Source organism: Eurytemora carolleeae, unplaced genomic scaffold (genome assembly GCF_000591075.1).
Source record: "Eurytemora carolleeae unplaced genomic scaffold, Eaff_2.0 scaffold50, whole genome shotgun sequence".
In the NCBI taxonomy this organism is placed as follows: Eukaryota; Metazoa; Arthropoda; class Copepoda; order Calanoida; family Temoridae; genus Eurytemora; species Eurytemora carolleeae.
In genome coordinates this window covers 443,585-466,355 of record NW_019396217.1, presented here as the reverse complement: position 1 = coordinate 466,355, position 22,771 = coordinate 443,585, and the positions used below count along the sequence as shown (strand labels likewise).

The 22,771-nt window shown below is 32.8% G+C and overlaps 1 protein-coding gene across 2 annotated transcripts in view; it reads right to left on the bottom strand.

Annotated features, from left to right (window-relative positions):
- The window catches only part of LOC111698426 (sushi, von Willebrand factor type A, EGF and pentraxin domain-containing protein 1), a 42,654-nt gene extending 22,059 nt beyond the window's left edge, over positions 1 to 20,595 (bottom strand). Inside the window, exons 1-16 of one of the 2 annotated variants that reach the window (XM_023468766.1) lie at positions 20,526 to 20,595; positions 15,320 to 15,416; positions 12,289 to 12,373; positions 11,832 to 11,915; positions 10,406 to 10,457; positions 9,813 to 9,901; positions 9,502 to 9,661; positions 9,345 to 9,425; positions 9,171 to 9,272; positions 7,433 to 7,484; positions 7,229 to 7,350; positions 7,060 to 7,152; positions 6,659 to 6,739; positions 4,298 to 4,506; positions 4,030 to 4,126; positions 1,768 to 1,857 (exon numbers count right to left, since the gene is read on the bottom strand). In XM_023468766.1, coding sequence (XP_023324534.1) covers positions 1,768 to 1,857; positions 4,030 to 4,126; positions 4,298 to 4,506; positions 6,659 to 6,739; positions 7,060 to 7,152; positions 7,229 to 7,350; positions 7,433 to 7,484; positions 9,171 to 9,272; positions 9,345 to 9,425; positions 9,502 to 9,661; positions 9,813 to 9,901; positions 10,406 to 10,457; positions 11,832 to 11,915; positions 12,289 to 12,373; positions 15,320 to 15,416 — 1,494 coding nt within the window. In that variant the 5' untranslated portion in view covers positions 20,526 to 20,595. Of the gene's footprint in view, positions 1 to 1,767; positions 1,858 to 4,029; positions 4,127 to 4,297; positions 4,507 to 6,658; positions 6,740 to 7,059; positions 7,153 to 7,228; positions 7,351 to 7,432; positions 7,485 to 9,170; positions 9,273 to 9,344; positions 9,426 to 9,501; positions 9,662 to 9,812; positions 9,902 to 10,405; positions 10,458 to 11,831; positions 11,916 to 12,288; positions 12,374 to 15,319; positions 15,417 to 19,182; positions 19,352 to 20,525 lie in introns of those variants that run through there. The other variant, XM_023468764.1, reaches the window with a different exon arrangement.
- Positions 20,596 to 22,771: the final 2,176 nt, after the last annotated feature.

Sequence of the window (22,771 nt, the reverse complement as noted above, 5' to 3'; positions counted from 1 at the left end):
GTAAAATTGATTTCAAATATATTTTTAAAATAACAACAAATTTTAAAAAAAGTATAATAAGAAAAAAATAATAAAATTTGGTAGAAATAGTTACCAAGAAAGATAGCTATGATTTGCATAAAGTGAAAGTTTAGAATTTGGTCACTAGGATTTACTGGGCAAACATTCATCGTGAGCTATGAATAAATTACACAAGCCACGGTATACACTATACAGATAGATAGATAGAAATACTACATATATATACATACATACATACATACATATATTGTATTAACCATATCTGTAGCGATTAAAAGCCACGGTATACACTATACAAATAGATAGATAAACATACTAGATATATATATACATCTAGTATGTATATCTATCTATCTATCAATCTGTATATTTGTATACCGTGGCTTTTAATCACTAGATATGTTTAATACAATATACAATTCTTCTAAATCTAACACTCTCAGATCCGTGAAACAAAAACTCTTTTTGCCAAATTTTCGGTTTATTTAACCGTCTTCAGGGCATATTCTTGCTTTAACTCGACCAAAGATTAATACAATATATGTATGTATGTACATCTAGTATGTATATCTAATATCTATCTTACTGTATATTAGTATGCCGTGGCTTTTAATCGCTAGAAATATGGTTAATACAATATATGTATGTATGTACATACATACATATATTGTATTAAACATATCTAGTGATTAAAAGCTAGATATTAAAACATTCTTTTATCGTTTTAAAGAATCTTTAACTGCGGTTAATTCCAAATATTCAGGGTTTATTAAAGCAATAATATCCTAAGAATTAAAATGTAAAGAAAGTTATTTCAGAAGTATACACATTTTTTGTACTGCAGCATACTGTCTCTGGGCTGTAAAGTAAACACAAGACAGATGTCACATTCTGACATGGGATCTATCTCTCACATAAAAAATAGAGCTCAGAGATAACTGGTTTCAAATTCAGGGGTCCATATAATTCCATCTGATTAATCCCAAATGTTGATTGATTGTTATTAGGGGCAGAAATAAACCATGTTGTTATTGTAAACAATTGGAAGTATAATGTCAAGTTGTAGAAAAAATTCCATTTTGCAGAATGTGTGCTGCAAGGAAGTGTTTATTTTTCTGTACATCATAATTCATCTCTTATATTAAATACTAATATTTACATCTTTTAACACTCCGAATGCAGTACACATTTCTGAAGTGTAGTACATGTACACAAAAACTTGTCAAAGTTCACAATGACATATAAAGTGTACTTTCATGCCCCTAAATGTACTTTCAACCCCGATCCCATTTGGGATCAGAAATGGAATTATATATGGACCCCTGGTTTCAATATGTGCGCAAAAAATACGCAACAGCAAATAACTTTCCTTGCCTTATTACCTTGAGTTCAAGAATGGGAACTTATAAATTTCCATGGAAATTTTACCTCAAAATTACAATATTCATATTTTGTCCTTTAAAAACTAATAACTCTTTTTATACATTTAAAGTTTTCCATGTCTGGTTTATACAATCACGTTAAACTTTAGTAAATTGCATGTGAGATTCAAACCTTAAATGTTTTTGTTTATTAAAGAGCTATTGAGAAGAACATGAATGTTTTTGAATTTGTTACCAGATAATTATGCTCTTCTCCTACTTGTGCATAAAATCAAGGAGCTAAGAGGTCACAAAGTCGTAACAATATTTGATCTTCTTCTTCTGTCCAGGTTAATGTAATATCAAACAGTTTTTTGACCCTTACCTGTATTTTATCACTGGGGTGAAGCCTGAGATCATTGAACCTCATTGATAGACGACCTCCGGTGGGGTGTACAACACGGAAAATACAATTCTAAAAACAAATTTGTTATCATTTATACATAAAGCTGTAAACTCTGTTTTCTTTCTGTTTGTTTGTTGTTCGATCATAACTCAGGAACCCCTGAGCCGATTTGCCTCAAATTTTTATTAGGGAACTCGGGAGATTCAAGGGAATGTTCTCAGCTTGGTTTTAGGATTCTAAGTTGAGTGGGTCGACTTTAATAGCGAAAAAAAATGTTCCCAGTTAAATCGTTTAAGTGCGGGTAAACGGCGAGAGAAACTTTTAGTAATCTGGGCAGCTCTGGGTTCCCAAGCTAGTATATAATAAACTAGTACTTTAAAAGGATAACCTGAGGTTAAATTAAGCATTGATTTTGTAAGAAAACCACGCAATTGTTTGTCGAAATGAGTTGAAGAAATATTATCTTAACAAATATTTTTTATATATTTAACCTTAACCCGGAAAGGAATGAAGAGGGTGAGAAGGAAAAAGATTGTATTTTGATAACATTTGAAATGATTGTGTAAGCACGGAAAAATAAAAACAAATGTTTTAAGATCACAAATGTTTTTCAGAAACATATATCTGATCTGTGTTAAACATTAGTTAAGAAACCATTGAACATTTTGAAGTCTTAATTCTATAAGAACTTATATATACTCGTATTTATTTATGAATACATTGCTAAAATAATAGTTTTGCTACGAATGAATCATATGAAAATCATATAATCGTATAATGTATTTGTAAACTTCGGTTATCAGAAACATTTATAAATACACCATTTCAAATCAAATAAATTATATCGTGAAGTATAAAAAATGTTATTCTTTTTTCTTTTAACGAGAACTCAGAAACAAGTGAAGAATACTGAAGAAGAATGATGAAGATAAATCTATATGGGTGTCTGTTTGTTTGTCCGATCATAACTCAGGAAACCCTGAACCGATTTGCCTAAATTTTGATTGGGGAACTCGGAAGAGCCACGGAAATGTTCTTAGCTTGGTTTTGAGATTCTAAGTTGAGTGGGTTCTCTTTAAAAGGAAAAAATAGCTAAAATCGTAATTTTTGACAAAGCGCGGGTAAATGGTGGGACTAACTATGAGTACCCTGGGTTCCCAAGCTAGTATATATAATGTACAGTCAATATGTGAAAAAAAACTGAAGAAGAATTGTAAAGGAAGGGTTGGATATCCTTGTAAAAAGATATCCTTGAATCCTGGGACAAGTAAACATTAATGCTCACGAAACTTATCTTTTAGTTTCATACAAGCATACAACAGTGAGTCAACATCAGGATCAGGAAGGAGAAAAAATATTCAAAATTCCGACCCACTGTGGTATGTCGGCGGAGAAGGGTGGAGGGCGGGGCTATGAACACGATTTCATGCATTTTTCGCGAATTTTTCAACTTTAGAATTTTGGCATTTGATCAAACCACATGAATATTGAGATTACTATGTCTGAGCGCGCATAATTGCATGCTGTGCGTTTATACGCGCGTAAATTTGAAAGTATGTAGAAAATCTTAGAATACTTTCTCTGCTTTGGATTTAAACCTTGAGGGCAGGGGTTCGGAGGCACGAAACAATATATAATAAAATGAACAAAATACGGAGGGAGAAAAGCAGCGTCTACTTTTTATAAAATAATCTTAAAACTGTGACACGAGAATACAATCCGTATTAAATCCGTGGATTTCAGGTTATTACGATACAAAATCCATATTTAGTTACAGAAAATTTGTTCCGCCTGACAAATTCTTAAAAAATAGTAGAAGAATAGGTGGCAGGGTTCAGATCTATTTAGAGGATTAAAGATATCTTTGGTCATCCAACCATTCCGGGAAAATACCAAGAAATACTTTTTTTCTCTAAATAAGTTTAAAGTCCTTAAAAAGGCGTATTTGATCTAAAATACCACCCGGGTTATCTGGAACTCAAGATCTTAATCAGAAATCACAAGAAAACATGAAAACATGAAAAAATGGTTTTAACTAAGCGTGGAGTAGATCAAATAAACAAAGAAATGATCATTCGCCACAAAATCTAATTGTTCTGATTCCAATATCTTTGCAACCTGATGTCGTAAATCTCAGATATTTTAGCTAATGAGTTTTGTTAGATAAAAAATGCAAAAATAAAGATTAATTTGAATATTAGAATTTGTGGCGAGTATCCAGTTTCTTGATGTAAACTCTACCTGATTAGCAGGGTAGGACGTTACTCCGTAGGCTGGAGATTCAAGGGTTCCATTCAATTTATTAATAACTGATGTACATCCAGCGTAATATTTCATTCTAAACACAAAAATTAAAAAAATATTTTTTTGGCCTTATTTGAGAAAATATTTCGATTTGTAAACAATTCAGGACAAAATGAGAATAGATATGAATGTACCAATGGACAATGAAATGTGTACAAAGTATCTTAAAATAAACATTGTGCAAAAAAACATAAAGTAAACAAACCTGTAACCACGTCTGCTGTCGGCCTGGTCGGTACGAGTGTATACATATAACCGGTTTCCTGTTGAACGAACAAATTGCGGATTTGAGTGCTGTTGTCCGGTCAGCGTGACCAGCTCAATAGCATTAGCATCTTCACCATCACGGATAAGAACAAAGTCTTTCTTAGGTTCCATGTCAAAGTCTTCAATTTCTAGTGTGATGATTTGTCCCTAAAAATATTGAATTTGTGCGTCTTGAAATTTGCAACTAATTTTATGTCATATGGGACTTAAACCAGTACAGCAAATCTCAAGAGTCAATTACTTTGGTAGGCGATTAAATCAAATACAATGAAGACGACTTTTGATTTCAATTTTGATTAATATCAAGCTTTTAAACAGCACAGATACACATAAACATGGAAAAAAAGAGAAGTGGTCGATTAAAAAAACTTCTCTTTAAATACTTGTCAACTGGTAATTCGAAAAAAGCTATTAAACATTCAAAACTTTAACAAAAAGTCGTCCTTATTGTATTGGTATAATCGTCTACTACTATAAACTACTCAAAATATTAAAATTAAATCAAAATTTGGTCAAAGCTTTTTGGAAAAATTGTCCTTTTCAGATATAATTGATTGTGCTCATGAATACGCGAATAAGGTACATTGTTTACAAATATGAAAACACAAGTATGCAATTAGTTCCATGAACAGCTGAACGTTTATACGAACTAAACTGAACAACTCTTCCTGGCTGTTTAGAAATTAGTTCCCGCATTTATACCAACTTCATGCTGCTTCTTTGTTGCTGCGCGTGTAGGAAATACGAGAAAAAATATAAAACGTGAAGATTTCCTTGAAGTACCATGCAATTCAAACAACATAGCGATACAATGCATTCAGACTCGAGGAATTCTTAAAATAACTCTTCATCCTTATTGTATACTCAGATTCCATCAATGTACAATGTACATACAAATATTGTATAGAGGTTTAGCTAAATTGAAAACTTCATTTCTCTCCATAAAAATAATAAATGTATATTCGACCTTACTTAAAGGAATGTACGCTATATGAAATGTAGGAATACAGTTTAAAAGATTTACAGAGCTTTTATATAGTGATAATCTTTTTACGTTGTACACAATAACCCTAAGAACTATACTGTACAATAGATATTAGAAAAAATAAAAGATATATTATTAGGGAACGGCCTGTGCACCCTGTTAAAGCCACATCTTTTATTTTAGCTTAAATCCTGATTGACTTTTTGACAATAAAAAAGAAATACCTTTAGAAATCTTGATTCTTGACCAAGAAAAATGAAATACGACATGTGTAATGTGTATAAAATAAAGAAAAATTAAGTAAAATAATTCTTGAGATTTAAGAGCCATCAACCAAATCTGGATCTTGAAATGAACATGGTTTCAAATATGAAATAAATGCAGTTAAAAAATTAAAAGCTATAAAGAGATCTGCATAGCAAAGACATTTTATTTTACAATCACTCTTTAAATCTCTAGTGCAGAGCCAGATTGTTTAAGAGGCTTTTTATAAAATACTCGTATTTTCGTAAATTTTTACTAGAATGAGTGGTTTCTGATTTAAGAAATCAAAACTGTTAGTTTTTCATACAAGTTGGAAACTAAATTAGATATGGATTTCTGTCTGTTCATGGTCTTGTTCTGTTTAAAGACCGTGCCTTAAACTTTAAAAAACTAATCGAATACAACAATTTTATACACTGAACTTATAGTTGAGATAGAAAAATAGCTTTTTAGGTAGGTGAGCAATGAATATTGTTTAACGATGGAAAGCTAACGATGAAAAATCTGAACTGATTGGCATTTCCTTTTTTGGTTGACAAGGTACGCTTTGTACAATCAGCTTATGGCAGAACAACCATTAATTCTGCTTAAACATTTCTCAATTAAGATAATGTACAGTAGAGCCCATACAACTGTGGAATAGGAAGACGACATTAAACTAATCCTATGGGTATTTGATATTCTTATAACTCAAATAGTTTTACTAGTGATTTAATAATCTATTTTAAAAGTTTAATGTGGATTGAACAGAAGAAGTTTCCTATCATAAATCTGTTTTACTAGTTTTTGCTCTAAACTTTAAAATGTGTCTGAATTTATGACAGCGTTTACATAGGTTGCGAGCCCGATTATTTGGTTTTAATCTTATGGATGCATTATTCTATTCACTAATCATCATATTGTCATTAAACCATATTATTAAGGGTTTCTGTTACCAAAACGAATCCTAAATTGGTATAAAGATTCTACTCTTAATTCAATTAATCAATTTTGTGTGTTTCCGTTTAACAAGTTAATGACTTGAAGTTTAGAAGGTATTGAAAGGCTTACTTGAGGTGCTTTGAAGATATGAAGGCATTCAAGTCCACCAGGGTATTCGCTGTTCCTTCCATATCCAGGACTAGTGAACACCTAGGCATAGTTCATCAGTTACTTGGTTATTTGAGAAGTATGTCTATCGTCTATTTGTCTACATTATGTGTCTTAAGGTTTATCTGTCTGGGTGTCTATATGTCTGTTTGTCTATCTGTCCATCTGTCTATATATCTAACTGTATATCTGTCTACCCGTCTATCTGTCTCTGTCTACCTGTCTTTCTGTCTATCTGTCTACCTGTCAATCTTTTTATCTATCTGTCTATCTATCTGTCTATCTGTCTGTCTATCTGTCTATCTATCTGTCTATCTATCTGTCTATCTATCTGTCTATCTGTCTATCTGTCTATCCTATACCTGGGGTTGGTTGCCGGCATTAAGCTCTCCTTCACACTTCTGTCCGTCTGAGTTAGTTGTCCAGCTAGCGTGGAAACCGGACTTCTCAACAACCTAGAGCATCACGTGTTAAAAGATAATAAAATACCTTAGACAATTTTTTTTCTTTAAAAATTATTAAATGGTTTACCTCGTCCGAACGGAATTTAATGATCATAAAGTTTGATGCGGAAGTAAACGTTCTTGCGGATATTCCTTCCAGGTTTCCGGAAAGGGTGGCGATATTTACGGCAGATTCTTCGGTTCGACCTCCTAGATAGAGCAAATATTAATATTTTTGGGAAATTTTCGAAAAAATCTAAAAAATTTCTATTAAAAAATGCTATTCACTTACCTCCCAAAATCTGTACTGTATCAAAGATCTTCTCAGTATCAAAATGTGAAAACTGAAAAAATAAAATGTATAAAAAATGTTTTTTTTGTCAAATCTTTTGTATCCACACTGTTTTTGTTTCAACAAAAATATTTCTATACAATTAGATACAGTTCTTATAAACAGCTGGAACACAAACCATTAATTACTTAAATTTAATTACATTAATTAAATCCGAGTAATTAGCAATTCTATTAGGATTCGTGGATTTGCATTCCATGCTTTCAAAACAGCTTCTGTAAGACTAAAAATAATGAACTACTATCTACTATCTAGCCAATAAAAAGTTGCCATGTGATAAGAATACCATAAATTGCATTTATTCCAATCGAACCTAATAGAAATTTATCAAGTTTGGACAAATAGTAAAAAAGTTCTTTCAGATAAAATAAAACCAGTCCTAAACGAGAAACTGTGGGGGAAGATGACCTATTTTAAATCTAGGCCAGTGTAAGGCCTAACCATTGCAATTTAGGACAGTGGAGAGGCTTGAATCAACAGGCCTAGTTTGGGCGATGCAAAATCAGACCACGCCCAACCTAGGCCAGGTTCAATCACAATACTAAATTTTAGACAAAACGTTAAATCATGACGAGTATGAATGGTTTTATCTATTATGTATCTTTCTGTCAAAATACAATCTTTACACCCTTCAACATCAACTATCCTTAGTCAATCTATTTTTATGAAACCATCTTAATCCCACCCTAACCCAAGTAACATTGCTGTTTAATCTAATTCTTGATACATTCAATATCCACATTTTTGACGAAGCAATTGATGATCAAACTCTGGTTTTCTAATCCCTTTGCAACCCTAGCTTAACACAGCTAGTAAAAACATAGATAAAAAAGTAAATTTTAATAACTCTTGGAATCAGTAATTTCTTGTGGCTTATTCGAATCAAATATTCCTATATTACTATTTAATCACATTGTATGTAGATACATTGTAAAAGTTTACTACAACACCTATAAATCTCATTGTCTTTAAACTGCATATTTACCCTGACGTAGTCGTGAGCCTTGATTGAAAGAAGAAAAATATTTACACTAAACTTTGAACCGAGGCCATTACATGAATTACATAGGGACGTTGGGGAGGGGGTCTTTAAATCTTATCCGATACAGAAACATAAAGGTGCACTTAATCGAGAAAAAAATTTGTTTTGAAGGTTTCTAACGATACTATTGTCTCGTTAATTTTTATATTTTTCATTCGTGAAACAACTAATATATCTTATCAAAGTATGCACTATGCATGCATATTGGATAAAGCACCTCATCTCTGCATGAATAATTCAGTAGGGAAGAAATGTATGATTGAACCAAGGTAAAAGAAAATGGGCAACACCCATGATTTCTATGATATTCTATGTTTATAGGTTTGGTCGCAAGAGGTTAACTTTTTTCAGAGGAGATGGGAGGGAGGTCCATGACACAATTAGGAAGAAATCTCAAAGTACTCTGTTGTAGTATTGTTAATTATTGTTTAGTTGGGTTCTTGAGTTTGCACCCAACACTGATTGTTTGCCCATATTTCCCTCCAATCACTAGGTTCAATACCGTTGTCATGACTTGACAGTTTTTCAACAAGATTTCCTTCATGTACATAGTCCAAGATGACAGGATAAATATTACAAAGGTGTGGAAGACCGTTTCCTGTAAACAGGGTGAGGTAGTGGTATAAAAAAGTGTACCTGGAGTACAATATTGGTTCCTTGGGGTCCCTCAAGGGTCCATTTGCAGTCTGCGAACTGAGGATATTTGCCGCGTCCATTGTCAAAGCCAGGGCTTTCAACCTAAATATCCACCATTTGCTTTCCTAAATTCTAGTTTTTATTTCATTAAAAATAATTGTAAAAGGTACTTACTTGTCCTCCTGATAGTTGGTTGTAATGAAGTTTACAGTTGGACTCACAATCAAGTTCATCACTACCATCCCCACAATCATCCTAAAGCATATCACTGTTAAAAGGCTAATCTTGAATATTCAACAATTGGACATTTTATGAATGAGAAGGGGTTTACCTGGCCGTCACACAAGAACTTAGAGTTAACACACTTCCCGTTGCTGCAGTGCTTGGAGCCGGAGGGGCACGCGCGTATCTCGCACATAAAGGGTAGAAGGGCCTCACAGGTTGTTACCTCCCATTCCTGCCGGGCATCGTTGATCACAGATCGGACGCATCTAAAATTAGTTTTTAATATTTTGGAAAGCCAAATAAATGCTGTTAAATAAGCTGAACCTATAGTCCTTCTGGGGGTTGCTAACGAAGAGAATCAGCATGTCAAATTACAACTGCAACAATGTTAAAGATAAAATGACTAAGTTAACCCACCTGCCCTTGTCTGTATCAGGCTGGTTCATCCCCCAATGTCCGTAGAACTCGGAGATCTGATTGCCAGCATCTGCTGCCAGGGTATTCGTCTGAAAAATAAAGAAGTAAGAATAAAAATTTGCTGATAAAAGTTAATTTAAAAAAATAAATACAATGGGACCAATACAAGAACATTAAACAATCTTATGTAGCAAGTAGATTGAAAATCAAAATTTGATCTGTCTACACCATTTGCTTTATTTCATAATTTCCTGTCCATGAAGTCCATGGGACTAGTTAAAATCATAACTTGAGTCTAATCCAGAAAACCCTGGAGTATTAAGACGACTTTTAGAATCAAGTTTTAACTTTAAAAAGTTCAATGAAGACGAAACACAGCAATTGTGCAGTGTAAAAAGACCCATTTCACAAAAAAATGATTTTATAAGTGTTTGGTAAAACCATTTGCTTTGTAACACCATCAAATACACTTAAGTATTGCTATAATGTCGTCTTCCTATTCCATTGTTATCTGGTTATCACTGTAGTTATCTTCTTATTCTACTGTTATATTGGGTCTCACAGTTTGAAATTATTAGCTGAGAAGTTCCTACCTGTAGATCATTGTAAGTCTGGTATCCTAACCAGTATGCAGGAGTATCTGTCCTAAACGGAGGGAAAATTAAATCTTTTTTCTTGCTTAAAAATGGATCTTCAAAAGAATATTGAAAATTACGGTTACAAATAGGTTAAATTGAATACAAATACCTCCCCCCCCCCCCGTAGCTGTTATATATTGAAGGCTTGGTTTTTACTCTATTTTTGTTCAAGTTGCATGAGTAGAAGAGAAGAACAATTCTGGATATTTCACTTTTACAACTTTTTCGCCGAGCTGTTTTCCAAATATAAAAACTATGGGTTTTATGATATAGAGGGGGTTGGGGCTATAGTAAGGTAAATTGTAGGGTAACATAATTATCTCAGAGATGTAAGATTACGTTTTGTTAAATTGAAAATATGAGGAAGGAAGGCCAGGGGGGGGGGGAGGGTTGAAAAATGAAAGCACTAGGTGGACTAGATTTAATAAAAAAACAGTCGTAAATTGTGAATTTGTTCCACAATACGTCAAAATAAAGAATAAAATAATATTCGAGATAAAAACAGAAAAGTTTATGGGTATTCTAATTTATTATTACCACCCTCATGTTAGATGGCTGAAATATCAAAGATTAAGTAAGGTTTTTTTTCTATACCTGGGGTCAACAACTTCATTTTATTCAAACATTTCGACCATAAATTTTCCACTGGAAAATATTAGACACAATTTATTTAAGTTTGCACCCCAGGGGTCCAGGGGTGAGGGTTTGAGTAATATTGAGAGGGGTTTAGGAGGATAAAAAGAGAAGGAGAACAGGCTGCATAATTGCATAATAAAAGAGGGAGGAATTTAGAGAGAAAATTAAGGAGAAAGAGAGGAATAATTTACAGAACTTTGGTACGGATAAAGAAGGTTAGGAGATAAAAAGAAGGAAATGAGAAGAGCAAATAAAAAACCATTGTACCGGGGATATAAGATGGTCGAAGGGTGGAGGGGGAGGGGGGAGGAGGGTTAGCAGGAAGAATATAGAAATAAAAGGAGAGTTTAGAGAAAGAAGGAAGTTTAAGAGGACAGCGGAAAATAAAATTAGTTTGGTTTCAACTAATTCAAAGAGAAACTTAGTTTAGGTGAAGGATGGAGAAGGAAAACTTTAAAGCAGATGGGAAAGATGTGGAGAAAAGAGAGGAAAAATGCAAATCAAATTAACTTTCTTGATAGGGATTGGAGGGGGGTGTTAGGTGTGTAAAGAGAAATTTCTCAATCTACCATGGTTCGGCCAATTTAGCAAAATATTCAAAGCTTACGCCCGAAATTAACAGGTTTGACTAAAATAAATGGTTCACGCTGAATTTAAAAGCTTAACGTATTAAACTCTAATTCTGGTTTAGAAAGTTTAAGGAAACTTTAGTAATCTACATGCAGTACTTCATTTTCTTGCTAACCTGGCAGCTAGTGAAGAAAGGGCCAGCTCAGCTGTGAAATTATTCTGTGCGTAGGATTCTATTGAGACCAGATTACTACCATATCTGAAAATAAGTTATTAAAGATTTTATGTAAAATAGGGAAATATTTGGCGAATTCAGTGAAATATCAGCTTAATTATTAAAATGTTAGATGCAACTAGTGAAATGTTGGGAGAAATCATTGAAACATCGGGACTCGGGAGTCTTTGCCACAAACTCAAATTTTATAATCCCTTTAACTTGATATTTTAAACTTAGATTTTTTTATCTTGCAGAATTTAAGGTTTAAGATATCTAAGGTCTACGACATGGGAAAGCTTTAACATAGGGATTAGAAAATCAGAAACTCCTTAGTGAAATAGAAGGTGAAATAAGTAAATTATTTGGTGAAATTAATGAATTATTGAGTGAAACTATCAAAAAATATAAATTCTACCTCTGACATAGTTCTGAGGCTTTCTCGTAGGAATGTTTAACATCAAAGAATTGATAACAATTTAATCCCTCCAGGCTCCATCGACCTGAATTAATAAGATTAATAAAATTTGATGAATAATAATAATGATAATTTCTTCTTCATTCTTGAGTGAGAAACTGCATTTACTATAAAACTCAAAAGAAATTGAACACTCGCCACACAACTCTAATTTTATAATCTCTATATCTTTGCAACCTGATGTTGTTCGCCTTAGATATTTCAAACTAAAATATCTGTTAGATAAAAAGTTTAATTTTAGAATTAGGTTGCAAAGATATTGGGATTAGACAATTAAACTTAGTGGAAAGTGATCTTGCATTATTATTGTGGAAATATTAAAATTCGGTCAAAAAATATATACATGGAATTATTGAATTCTACATTAAAAATCCCATCAGACATTTAGCACCAAAATATACAATATAGACAAAACTCAATCGACTGAAAGTGATGTTGAAACAAATGAAAATAATTACAGGTTGTCGTGTGCAAAATCTTAAATTGCATTGTTTACTTAGCCTCGCACTTCCTTCCGAATTGATTTTGCAACAAACACAGATTAGCGTGATTTTGCAAACCTTGGTAACAAATTGTCTGCAAGCCTTCCTCCGACCCCCCCCCCCGGCCAACCTCTAGCTCCGTAATTTAAAAATAAATCAAGGCCTAGAGAAAAATAAAGAATTGTGGAGAAAAGAAGTTTAGTTTTAAAGAGTATATTAAGAAATATTTGGTAAACCACTTAATTTTAAAACTAGAAAACTAGACATATAATTAGACAAGCATATGTAGGACATAGAGATACTAAACAGTAAGATACAGGACATCAGACACATATTAGACAAGCACTTGTAGGACGGACAGTTATTAGACAATCATTTGTAGGACAGAGGGGTATCAGACAGTAAAATATCGAACCGAAAATTAATTAATAAGTCGGATCCCTCCATAACAAAACAAGCGAAAACATTAAAAACTAACATTTTTGAATTGTAAAGGCTAAAAATTAGACTAAAACTTTACTATACTAGAAGACACTGCACTTCCTTCATTTTTTAACCCCTCATAAGACCCCCCCCCCTCCATCTCTCAGAGCTATAGGCCTAGAAACCAATCTACGAGGGGCAATGAACGGCTTGGGAACCCTTGCTTTAATATTCCCAAGATATCTTCTTTACTTCACAATTCAATTCAAATATATTCCTAATTCATATTGCCGAAGGCAGAGAAAAAGAAACTAAGTTTTATTCAAATTTCTTTTCTTTTCTTGTTGAAAAACTTTCCATATTATCTTTATAAAATAACTGGGTTGGGTTTATAGCTTTCCATATCATCTTTATAAAATAACTGGGTTGGGTTTATAGATTTCCATATCATCTTCATAAAATAACTGGGTTGGGTTTATAGCTTTGCCAGGATCCATTTTCATTATCAAAGTCAAGCCGCTGAACTTAGAATTTCAAACCAAAGCTAAGAAGATTCTGTGGTTCTCCAGAGTCGCTCAATCCAAATTTGAGGCAAATCGGTCAAAGGGTTCATGAGTTATAATCGGTCATCCAAACCAACAGACATCCAAACAGAGTTACTAAATTTTTTCTTTCTAAAGTAGTAATCTCTGTTTGTTTTGATGTCCAATCATAACTCATAAACTCCATGACCCGGCCAATTGCCTAAAGTTGTGATAACGGAACTCTGTAAAACTACGGGAATGTTCTTTGCTTGTTTAGAAGTTTTAAGTTTAGTAAGTTAATTTTTATATGGAAAACTTGGTTTCTAGGCACAGCTGGGTTCCCAAGCGTGTTATAAAGGGTTTAAAAATAAAACACTAATAAACCAAAATGAAATAATTATCACAAGGCTTAATTTTTACCCGACCATAATGAAATAATTATCACAATGTCTCCAGGATTAACGTAATCCTAGCATCCTAGAGACATATCAATTTCATTATGATGGGTAAAAATTAAGTTTCTGAGAGAAACAAGTGTGAAGTGTTTGGTTTTGTACACCCTTTAAATAGATTAATTCTTTTTTAAATAAAGATAATTTAACAACTTAACAACTAGAGAAATCTTTCTAAAGCTATTGTTTTTCGAAATTTATCTGGATTAGCTTGAAACAAAATTTCATTTGAATTTCATTATAATCATAATATCAAAAAGATTAATTGTTATGATATTAAAACAATTCAATATTATTTGCACAGATTAAAACATAATGAATTAAAAGTTGAATAAAATCTTAAGAGATAATATTATTGATGAAGAATTATGCTAAAAACAAAATCTAAATATATTACAACAAAATACTTTCTCCGTCTTACCACTATACATCAAATTTGGTTTTTACATAATTTAAAGTGTNGTGAGTATAGGGTGGGGTTGGGGGGTCCTCTATTGTATATATTGTATTGTAAAGTAGCCTGGTAATGTACCTATTGTATTGGTATGTATATGGTTTATGGCTGAGAAGGTATCACTTCTCTATAGTATAGTGGAACGAGAAGATACTAGAATAGTGGAACTAATAGTTGGTACAACTAGAATACAAAATATGTCAACCGTACTTGCTTTAATAAAAACAGAAAATAAAAAGGTTAAATTATTTTTAAATCTCTACCAAGGATGATAAAAATGTGTTAACTAAGGCATGTGCTGCATGTGCATCAAGTATAAGGAATATTGAGCTGAATGTTTTCTATTAAATGTACGTTGAAGGCTAAACAATATCATCCTGGGCAGCGTAGGAAGTACAATATTTTAATATTATGTCGGAACATAAACAACAACATACAAATACTGCCAAAATAAACAAACTTTTTATTATTCTTTTTTTTAAATTAAAACGTGCTCAAACTTTAATTACGCCATTGTGTCGGGTTCTTGTATGTTTGAAATTTTCAATTCGATACAATCCCGCCTGGAGAAAATTTAACTAAAATTTCATATTTTTTGTCCACAAGTTGAAACAAAAATCTAAAATAGAAACCTACCTTTAGGACAAATGAAAAGACCCTTATCGTTAGCTTCAGCTACAAGTACGAGGGAGAATAAGGCGAGGGCCCCCAACCCTCCACAGCGCAACCACATCTATAAAAAGATAGAAAAATGAAAAATAATAATTATAAGTTCAAAACAGTTTTTACATGTTTAGAAAAATTTATTTAAATATAAAACTGGTAAAAAATTTAAATTATCATTATGGATAAATCTGAACATATTTCATAATTCATCAATGTATTTAAATGATACAAAAATGGAAAACCACATTTTAAAAATCCCAAAACTTAATGATATTAGAGATTTCAGAGCATACAAAAGTCATTACTAATTTCTAAAGAGCAAATATTAGTTCGAGAAAATGGTGGATGGACGAATTTGTCCATAAACTGATGAATGATTGATTGATGAATATTTGAGAAACAGAGAAGGGAGAAATTTCCAGATCTGATCTCAGCCATCCAACCAAGCTCCCCAGGCGATATTACTCCCTTCAACCCCCTCCCCCCTCCCCCCTGGAGCGATCATAGATTGAGGACTGTGATTATACAACCCACTGTAAAGGGTAGGGAGGGGATGGTTTGGAAACCGATGAAATTTTTTAAAAATATTCAGCAATACTTTTATTTTAACAATCGACCCTATTTCTGTGGTTTCTTTAATTTATATCATTTTTCTGTTTTTATTAATCATATAAAAAAGAAAGTTTTATTTCACGTTGATTTTTGCAGTTCAGGTTGTAAAAATAGGAGAAAGATCGAGTCTAAAAAAGTTAATTTTCTGAAATGCAATTATACGGTTTCATTACTCTCCGTTATCAGTTTTAAATCAGGATAATTACAGATATATAATGTAAAACAATTATTGTAATGAGTTTACATTTATAATTTTTCAGGATTGGTAGAGGGGAGTGGGGCTATCACCAATCACCCCCCCCCCCCCCCCCCCCCCCCCCCCCCTCCCACTACTCAATTTCAGGTCAGATTTGCTGAGATAACCATTCATTAGTGTGTTGCCATGTTGGACTGACGGAGAAACCCATTAAAAAATATTTCGTTCCAGTCTTAACAGCCCCCCCCCCCCACCTGTCTGATACCTTCTAGCCCTCATCCCCTTCAAATATAATTAAATAAATTACGCAGGGGGCGTTAAAAAGAACTGGAAGAAAAAGTGTAATTAGAAGAAAAATGTGGAGTAATCAAGTTTTTATTCTTATAGTATTCTGTTATCATTTATCAGAGGTATACTGGTAAAAACAGAATAAATTATATTTTTACGTTTTTAGTTCATTAAAAAATTCAATGAAAAAAATCCCAATTGCAGAGAAAAAAGTACTACTCGCATTACAGATATGTTTATTGTCGTGTTCTTGATTAAAGTTTAATCCATTTAAGGAACAACATTAATTAGCTGTATACTGTGCAGGCTACATTAATATTTTTTATATTTACAAATTAGATTCGTTTCCTGCTACAAAGGATCATTTGGGTTTTTAAAATTCAGAAAAAAATACAACACTTAAAAGTTTTGCCTGTGTTGATAAACAAGTGTTAGGGTGGAAAAGACGGAAATGTAGAATATCCGATCTGCTTGTCAACAAATTTAAGAAAAAAAACTGAAATGTTTCCTGTGCCTCCTGTCAGCAGATCAGGGGACAGGTCCAAATCTGATTCTGATTTGACACTGCATAGTGTACTGTGTTGTGTGTACCCTTTGTAAAAAGATACACTCTGAATCTCTTCCTTATGGGACACATCACAAGAGGGCGGGGAGAGGAGGATTAGAAAGGGGTGTGAATGTCAGAATAGCAAGTGGAGCATGACTAAGTATAGGAAACAGATTGAGGATGGGAACTTGGGAAGTCTCAGAGGTGTGCATTGTGCAGTGTAGAATAAAGATGTTTTGGGAATGTAGAAAAATGAAAAGAAAATATGGAAAATTATAAATAATAAGACACACAGAAGACAATCAATATGGAAGAATGGACGTTTTGAAGAATTATGAGAAAGTGAAAATTTGAAATGGTTCGATCTTCCTGTTTAATAATTTAAACAGAAATCAATAAAAGTCCCCCCCCCTCCCCTCCCGGGAATTTTAAACTTGTATTGGCCCGAACGAGGGGGGGGGAATACTATTTTTGACAAGAAAATTACATAATGATAAATTTGATGTGTAGTTGTATTGTTTTTCTAATAACCCAGGGCTCTTTAAATCAGAAAAAAAACAGATGAATCCATATAAATCTTAGTTTAAATATTTAGAATTTCCCTTATAGCACCCCCCCCCCCCTCCACACCCCACTACTTCACTGGAATGCAATGCATGCGAAATTTGAGTCAAGAACAACAAACCCCAATGTCAATGGGGAGGGAAAATAGGAATTTTACTTCATGTGTTTACTTTGTTTGTTCAGCTAGTACAACATCATGAAAAGCTGGATTGAGACATACACAGATAAGAGGATTGAAAAATCTGGGTTTTTGGCAAAGGCTCAACTACTTTTAGGGAAAATTTGAATAGCTGTATTGTCTTATATTTTGTGGAATGCCAACAGGAAAAGTTTGTGTGGTGATGTGGCTCACTCTGTGAAAGAAAAGGTTACAATTGCAAAGGTAAAAATAACGAGACATAGTGAATAGTGACCTTTCATATAACAATTATTGAAATGGATAAGTATGCAGTTGAATATTTGGTTAAATCATGATTTGATTATAAAAATACAGATTGCAAATATACCCCTGAAACGGAATTTAAGGTATAAAAGTCTCATTTTAACGTATCAAATCCTTATAAATTCTATAGAGTCTTGATTCTCGGTGGTAATTGAAGTCCCAACATTAAAGAGATAACTCAACAAACAAACAAAAAAACAATAAGGCACGAACCAAACCGATTACATTTCTTGCTTTAATTCTAGTTTCTACCAATCAATCAATCCCTGATAAACCAAGCTTTAGAGACCTGTGCGTGCCAATGGAGAGGTATCGTAGATTAATTTCAATTTCACGACTTATTCAGTTGAAATAACAAAAACTTGAAAAGGCAATTTCAATTAAGGGACGAAGAAAAATAAATTACCTAGTTTAAATTTTCAATTCCAGCAAATTTTGCGTAGATGAAAAGATAGAAAAAAGTACATTTTTATCAAATAATTAAAGAAAGCATTTTGAATTGTTACAGGAACACAAAATTAAGAACTGAAAAAGTTTTAAACTGGAACAATCTAACTGGAATATATGGCTAAATACTGTATAATATATACGAGTAGAAATCAATGAATAAAATTGGTGGGAAAGTGCAGGGTTATTTTTACGTGAAAGTTCAATTGTTTACAACTATAGACAAGGTAACAGATAACATCTTTACCATGGTACTTAACATTACTAAAGGGGGGGGTACTTAACATTACCTAAAGGGGGGGGAGGGGACTTAAGAAGAATTTCAGGATATTTGCAAAGTTCCCTATGTAAATGCCAGCAGTAAAATATACTGCTTTAAAACTATCTGACGGGAAAGTGAGTTTTAGAAATATTTAAAATCTGACAGATTATAAAATGGAGGTATGTGAATTGTACTATAGGAATGTAGCTCGATGTACAATACTTCAATCCATTTACCAAGAATCACCTGTCTTAAACCCTCAATCATCTTAGCTCAAATCTAGACCCTCCCTCCTTACCCCCTCCCCTCCTAGTTACATCTAAATCCTAGGAACAGTTAAAAAAGTGTCCGTTTTTAGTTAGTTAATTCTGATCTGAAAACTCAAGTTCAAAAAACCCATTAATTCTGGCGGGGTTCAGCATTTTGGAAGATGGGTAAAAAATGTAAATTTATTCTTAAAAAGTTCAAGAATTACCTTCGTGCTTATTTGAAGAAAAATGGGGTTCTAAACCCTAAAGGTATCTTCACATCAACATTAAGAAATATAAAACTAAAGTACTTTTTAACACTTGATGTATAGTGTACACTGTTTGTAAACAAATCTAGTATGCTAGCGCTTCCCTTCCTCACAGCGTAGCAGTCTCTAGCAAACTGATCCAAATTCCGATCCGATCGCGCAGGCGCAAATTTCTCGGTGGTCAAAATCCACGGGCAAACTTTTGAGGTTATAGATTTAAAAGATTCATGTTTGTGAGTAACAAGAAGTGAAACGTGTCGCGGTAGTCTTCTGAAAGAAATATATTTAAGAAAAAGGAAATGTAGAAGATTTTTTTTTAAATAGGTCATTTTTACTGATAATGCGATCATCCCAAAGCTAAGTCGCGAAAATCGGGCAGTAATTCCAAGCAACGAGAAACTATTTTTTCTCTCTGATGCATTTTTTAGTTTCACTTTATCTATTAATAACTGGATATGACCGACAGCTTTAAGTTGCAGAAATGAATACATGGACTGGAAAAAACGACATAACTGTTAATTCATCCACAAGGATCACTTAAAAAATTACAATTTTTGTTAAGTAAAACATGGATTTTTTATTCATTCTTGCTTTAAAGGGTACCGTTGTCAATTAAATATGCCACTCTAAATGCCAAATGGAGGGTTACTTTAAATAAGCATCTTGTCCCTTTTCCCAAAATAAATACTTTGTACGTTCATTCATGTGTATATGACAAGGTTAAAAAAGGTTAAAAAACTATAAACCTATAAGAATGAGAAATTCACAGAAATATGAAGATAAATTAAACCATCAGAATTTTATTCAGAGTCTTTTAAACCATTTTAAATGCTGAGACAAAGAAATCAATAATTACAGTTAGCTAGCTGTATGTCGAACCAATAATTACAGTTATAGCTAGCTGCATGTCGAACCAATAAGTACAGTTAGCTAGCTGCATGTCGAACCAATAATTACAGTTATAGTTAGCTGTATGTCGAACCAATAAGTACAGTTAGCAAGCTGGATGTCGAACCAATAATTACAGTTATAGCTAGCTGCATGTCGAACCAATAATTACAGTTAGCTAGCTGCATGTCGAACCAATAATTACAGTTATAGCTAGCTGTAGGTCGAACCAATAATTACAGTTATAGCTAGCTGTATGTAGAACCAATAAGTACAGTTAGCAAGCTGGATGTCGAACCAATAATTACAGTTATAGCTTGCTGCATGTCGAACCAATAATTACAGTTAGTTAGCTAGCTGCATGTCGAAAAATGAATCTCAAAAATTAGAATTCTTAGTAATCGACTTCTTACCTTTATGGGGAACCCTGAGAATTTGCAGCTCTTAAATATCTGACAATAATGTTACAATGCCTTCGTAACCATGGGGGAGCATTAATACAGTAATTGATCAAAAACATGTTATGGCGGCATTCGTGCTTTTGTCAGCTTATGAATTTCGCTTCTTTGAAGGAATTCAGTATCCTTTCAGGGTGCATAAAGGCATTAATCTAGTGTGGGGGTGGGCTTCGTGCACTGCCCCCCCCCCCTAAATACGCTCTCTTGTATTCCAATCTTTAGTTACTAAGACCTTGAGTATTGAAAATAAAGAAATTGAGTCTTTGCCATATACTCTGATTTCTAATCCCTTTTTCTTTGCAACCCAATGTTGTAGATTTAAAATTATAAATTTTGTGAGGTAAATCATCTAAATTGGAAATATAAAAGGTTTTCATTAAGTTGCAAAGATATAAGGATTAGAAAGTTGGTGCTTGTGGCAAAGACTTCACACTAGGTGAATGGATGAATGATGAATGAACTAAATAGAAAATAGATCAGTCACTTCTTGATTAATTGATTGATAACTATTGTCGCGTGGTGAGGTCAGATAATTTTAGAAAAGTGAGTTTCAAGTTGATTAGATTAGAATCAATTTCACTTTTGTAGTTTAGCCAAACATTCAGGGGTAAACAGGGAAAATTTAAACACGTAAAACTTATTTCATCAATTCTTTTAATTTGTTTCAATCATACATTTTATTAAGTTTTTTATTCTCTTATAATAACGTATGTATGGTTTAGCCCTGTGCCCTAAATAGGTTAAAGTTGTGGGCGACTACTAGGCCTATTAAAGTAGGTATAGTTTGGTTTGGTCAGCGGAATAAAAAGCAGCATATATATAAAAAGAGAGATTTCTTAAACAAATATTGAAATCGGAAATGCATGAACATGAATGCCATGAATGCCCGACGCAGTCGTGACATTCACTGCATTCTTAAACATTAACCATGGTCAGATATTCTTTAAAGAAATGGTCTTTGAGGAATTAAAAAGGAAAGTTAGACCGACCGTTCGGGGTCTTCGGGGTTTCCCTTTTTACAGATTAGACCTGCAGTAAGTTTATTAAACCTAAACAAGTTTCACAATGGAAATTTTATGACGTCATGTACGTCGCCTTGAAACAATTCACGGGAAAATAATTGCCGAGAAATTTGAGTATTTCAGAGTTTTATTTATATGACTGATACGACTCAAGGGTCGAATTCCATACATATATGACTAACATAAGGGGGAAAATGTTCATATACCTTTAAATAGATGAATATATTTAGTTTCAATCTCGAGATTATTTTTTTAATACAGACACTAATTCTAAAGTATGGAATTTAAATGGATTTGGTTCAGTCATGATATTTTCATATACCACGAGCAATACAAAAAGATTTCAGTAAAATCCAATTTTTTTGGAGTTTTAAATATGGTTTTGACACACAACATGCCATAGACAGTTGAGACATGACTTGAAGATCGTCTTTGATATTTGAAACAATTTGAAGATAAAAAACAGAAACTAAAAATTTTTACTACCCAGACTATTTTCTTCTTATATGTTAACACAATAAGCATGTTTTGGTATTAGAGACGCTAAAAGCTCTTAAAAGTGTATTTACGATCTGAAGAAGCAAACTTTCATCTCAGTTCTATAAAAAGTGAACAAAATAAAATGTTTAAATTGTATTTTGTATGGAATAAGTTAAACTAATCATCATGAATGAAAAATGATTGGAGTATAATTTCATTATATTGTATGGATCTAACAGTTTTAGGTTTACAATTCTAGACAAGGGATTATATGTAGGCCACAGGATTATCCACATAGAATATAGCATGGAACTTTTTGAATACCACAATCTGCAAAAATAGAAACTTTTAAAGGAGCGTAATAATTTTAATTAATTTTTTTTAAATGCATTGGGAAAATCTGAATTTTCTAATCACTTTAATTTTGCACCCTGATGGTGCTAACATTTGATATCTTAAACTTTGAATATTTGATCAAGTAGAATTCGTTTTACAATATCAAAGGTCTCAACATCAGGTTGTAAAGATTAAAAAATTTAAAGGTTGTGGCGAAAACAAATAATCAGTTTCTTTTATTTATCAAAGATTTCAAATAAGTAGCTTTACAAGGAACCTTAATTAAAAAATACATCTGACTGTAGTTGTTTCTGAACGTATGAACTCTAATACTTTCTGGTTATCCCTGCATTAGAGCTGAAC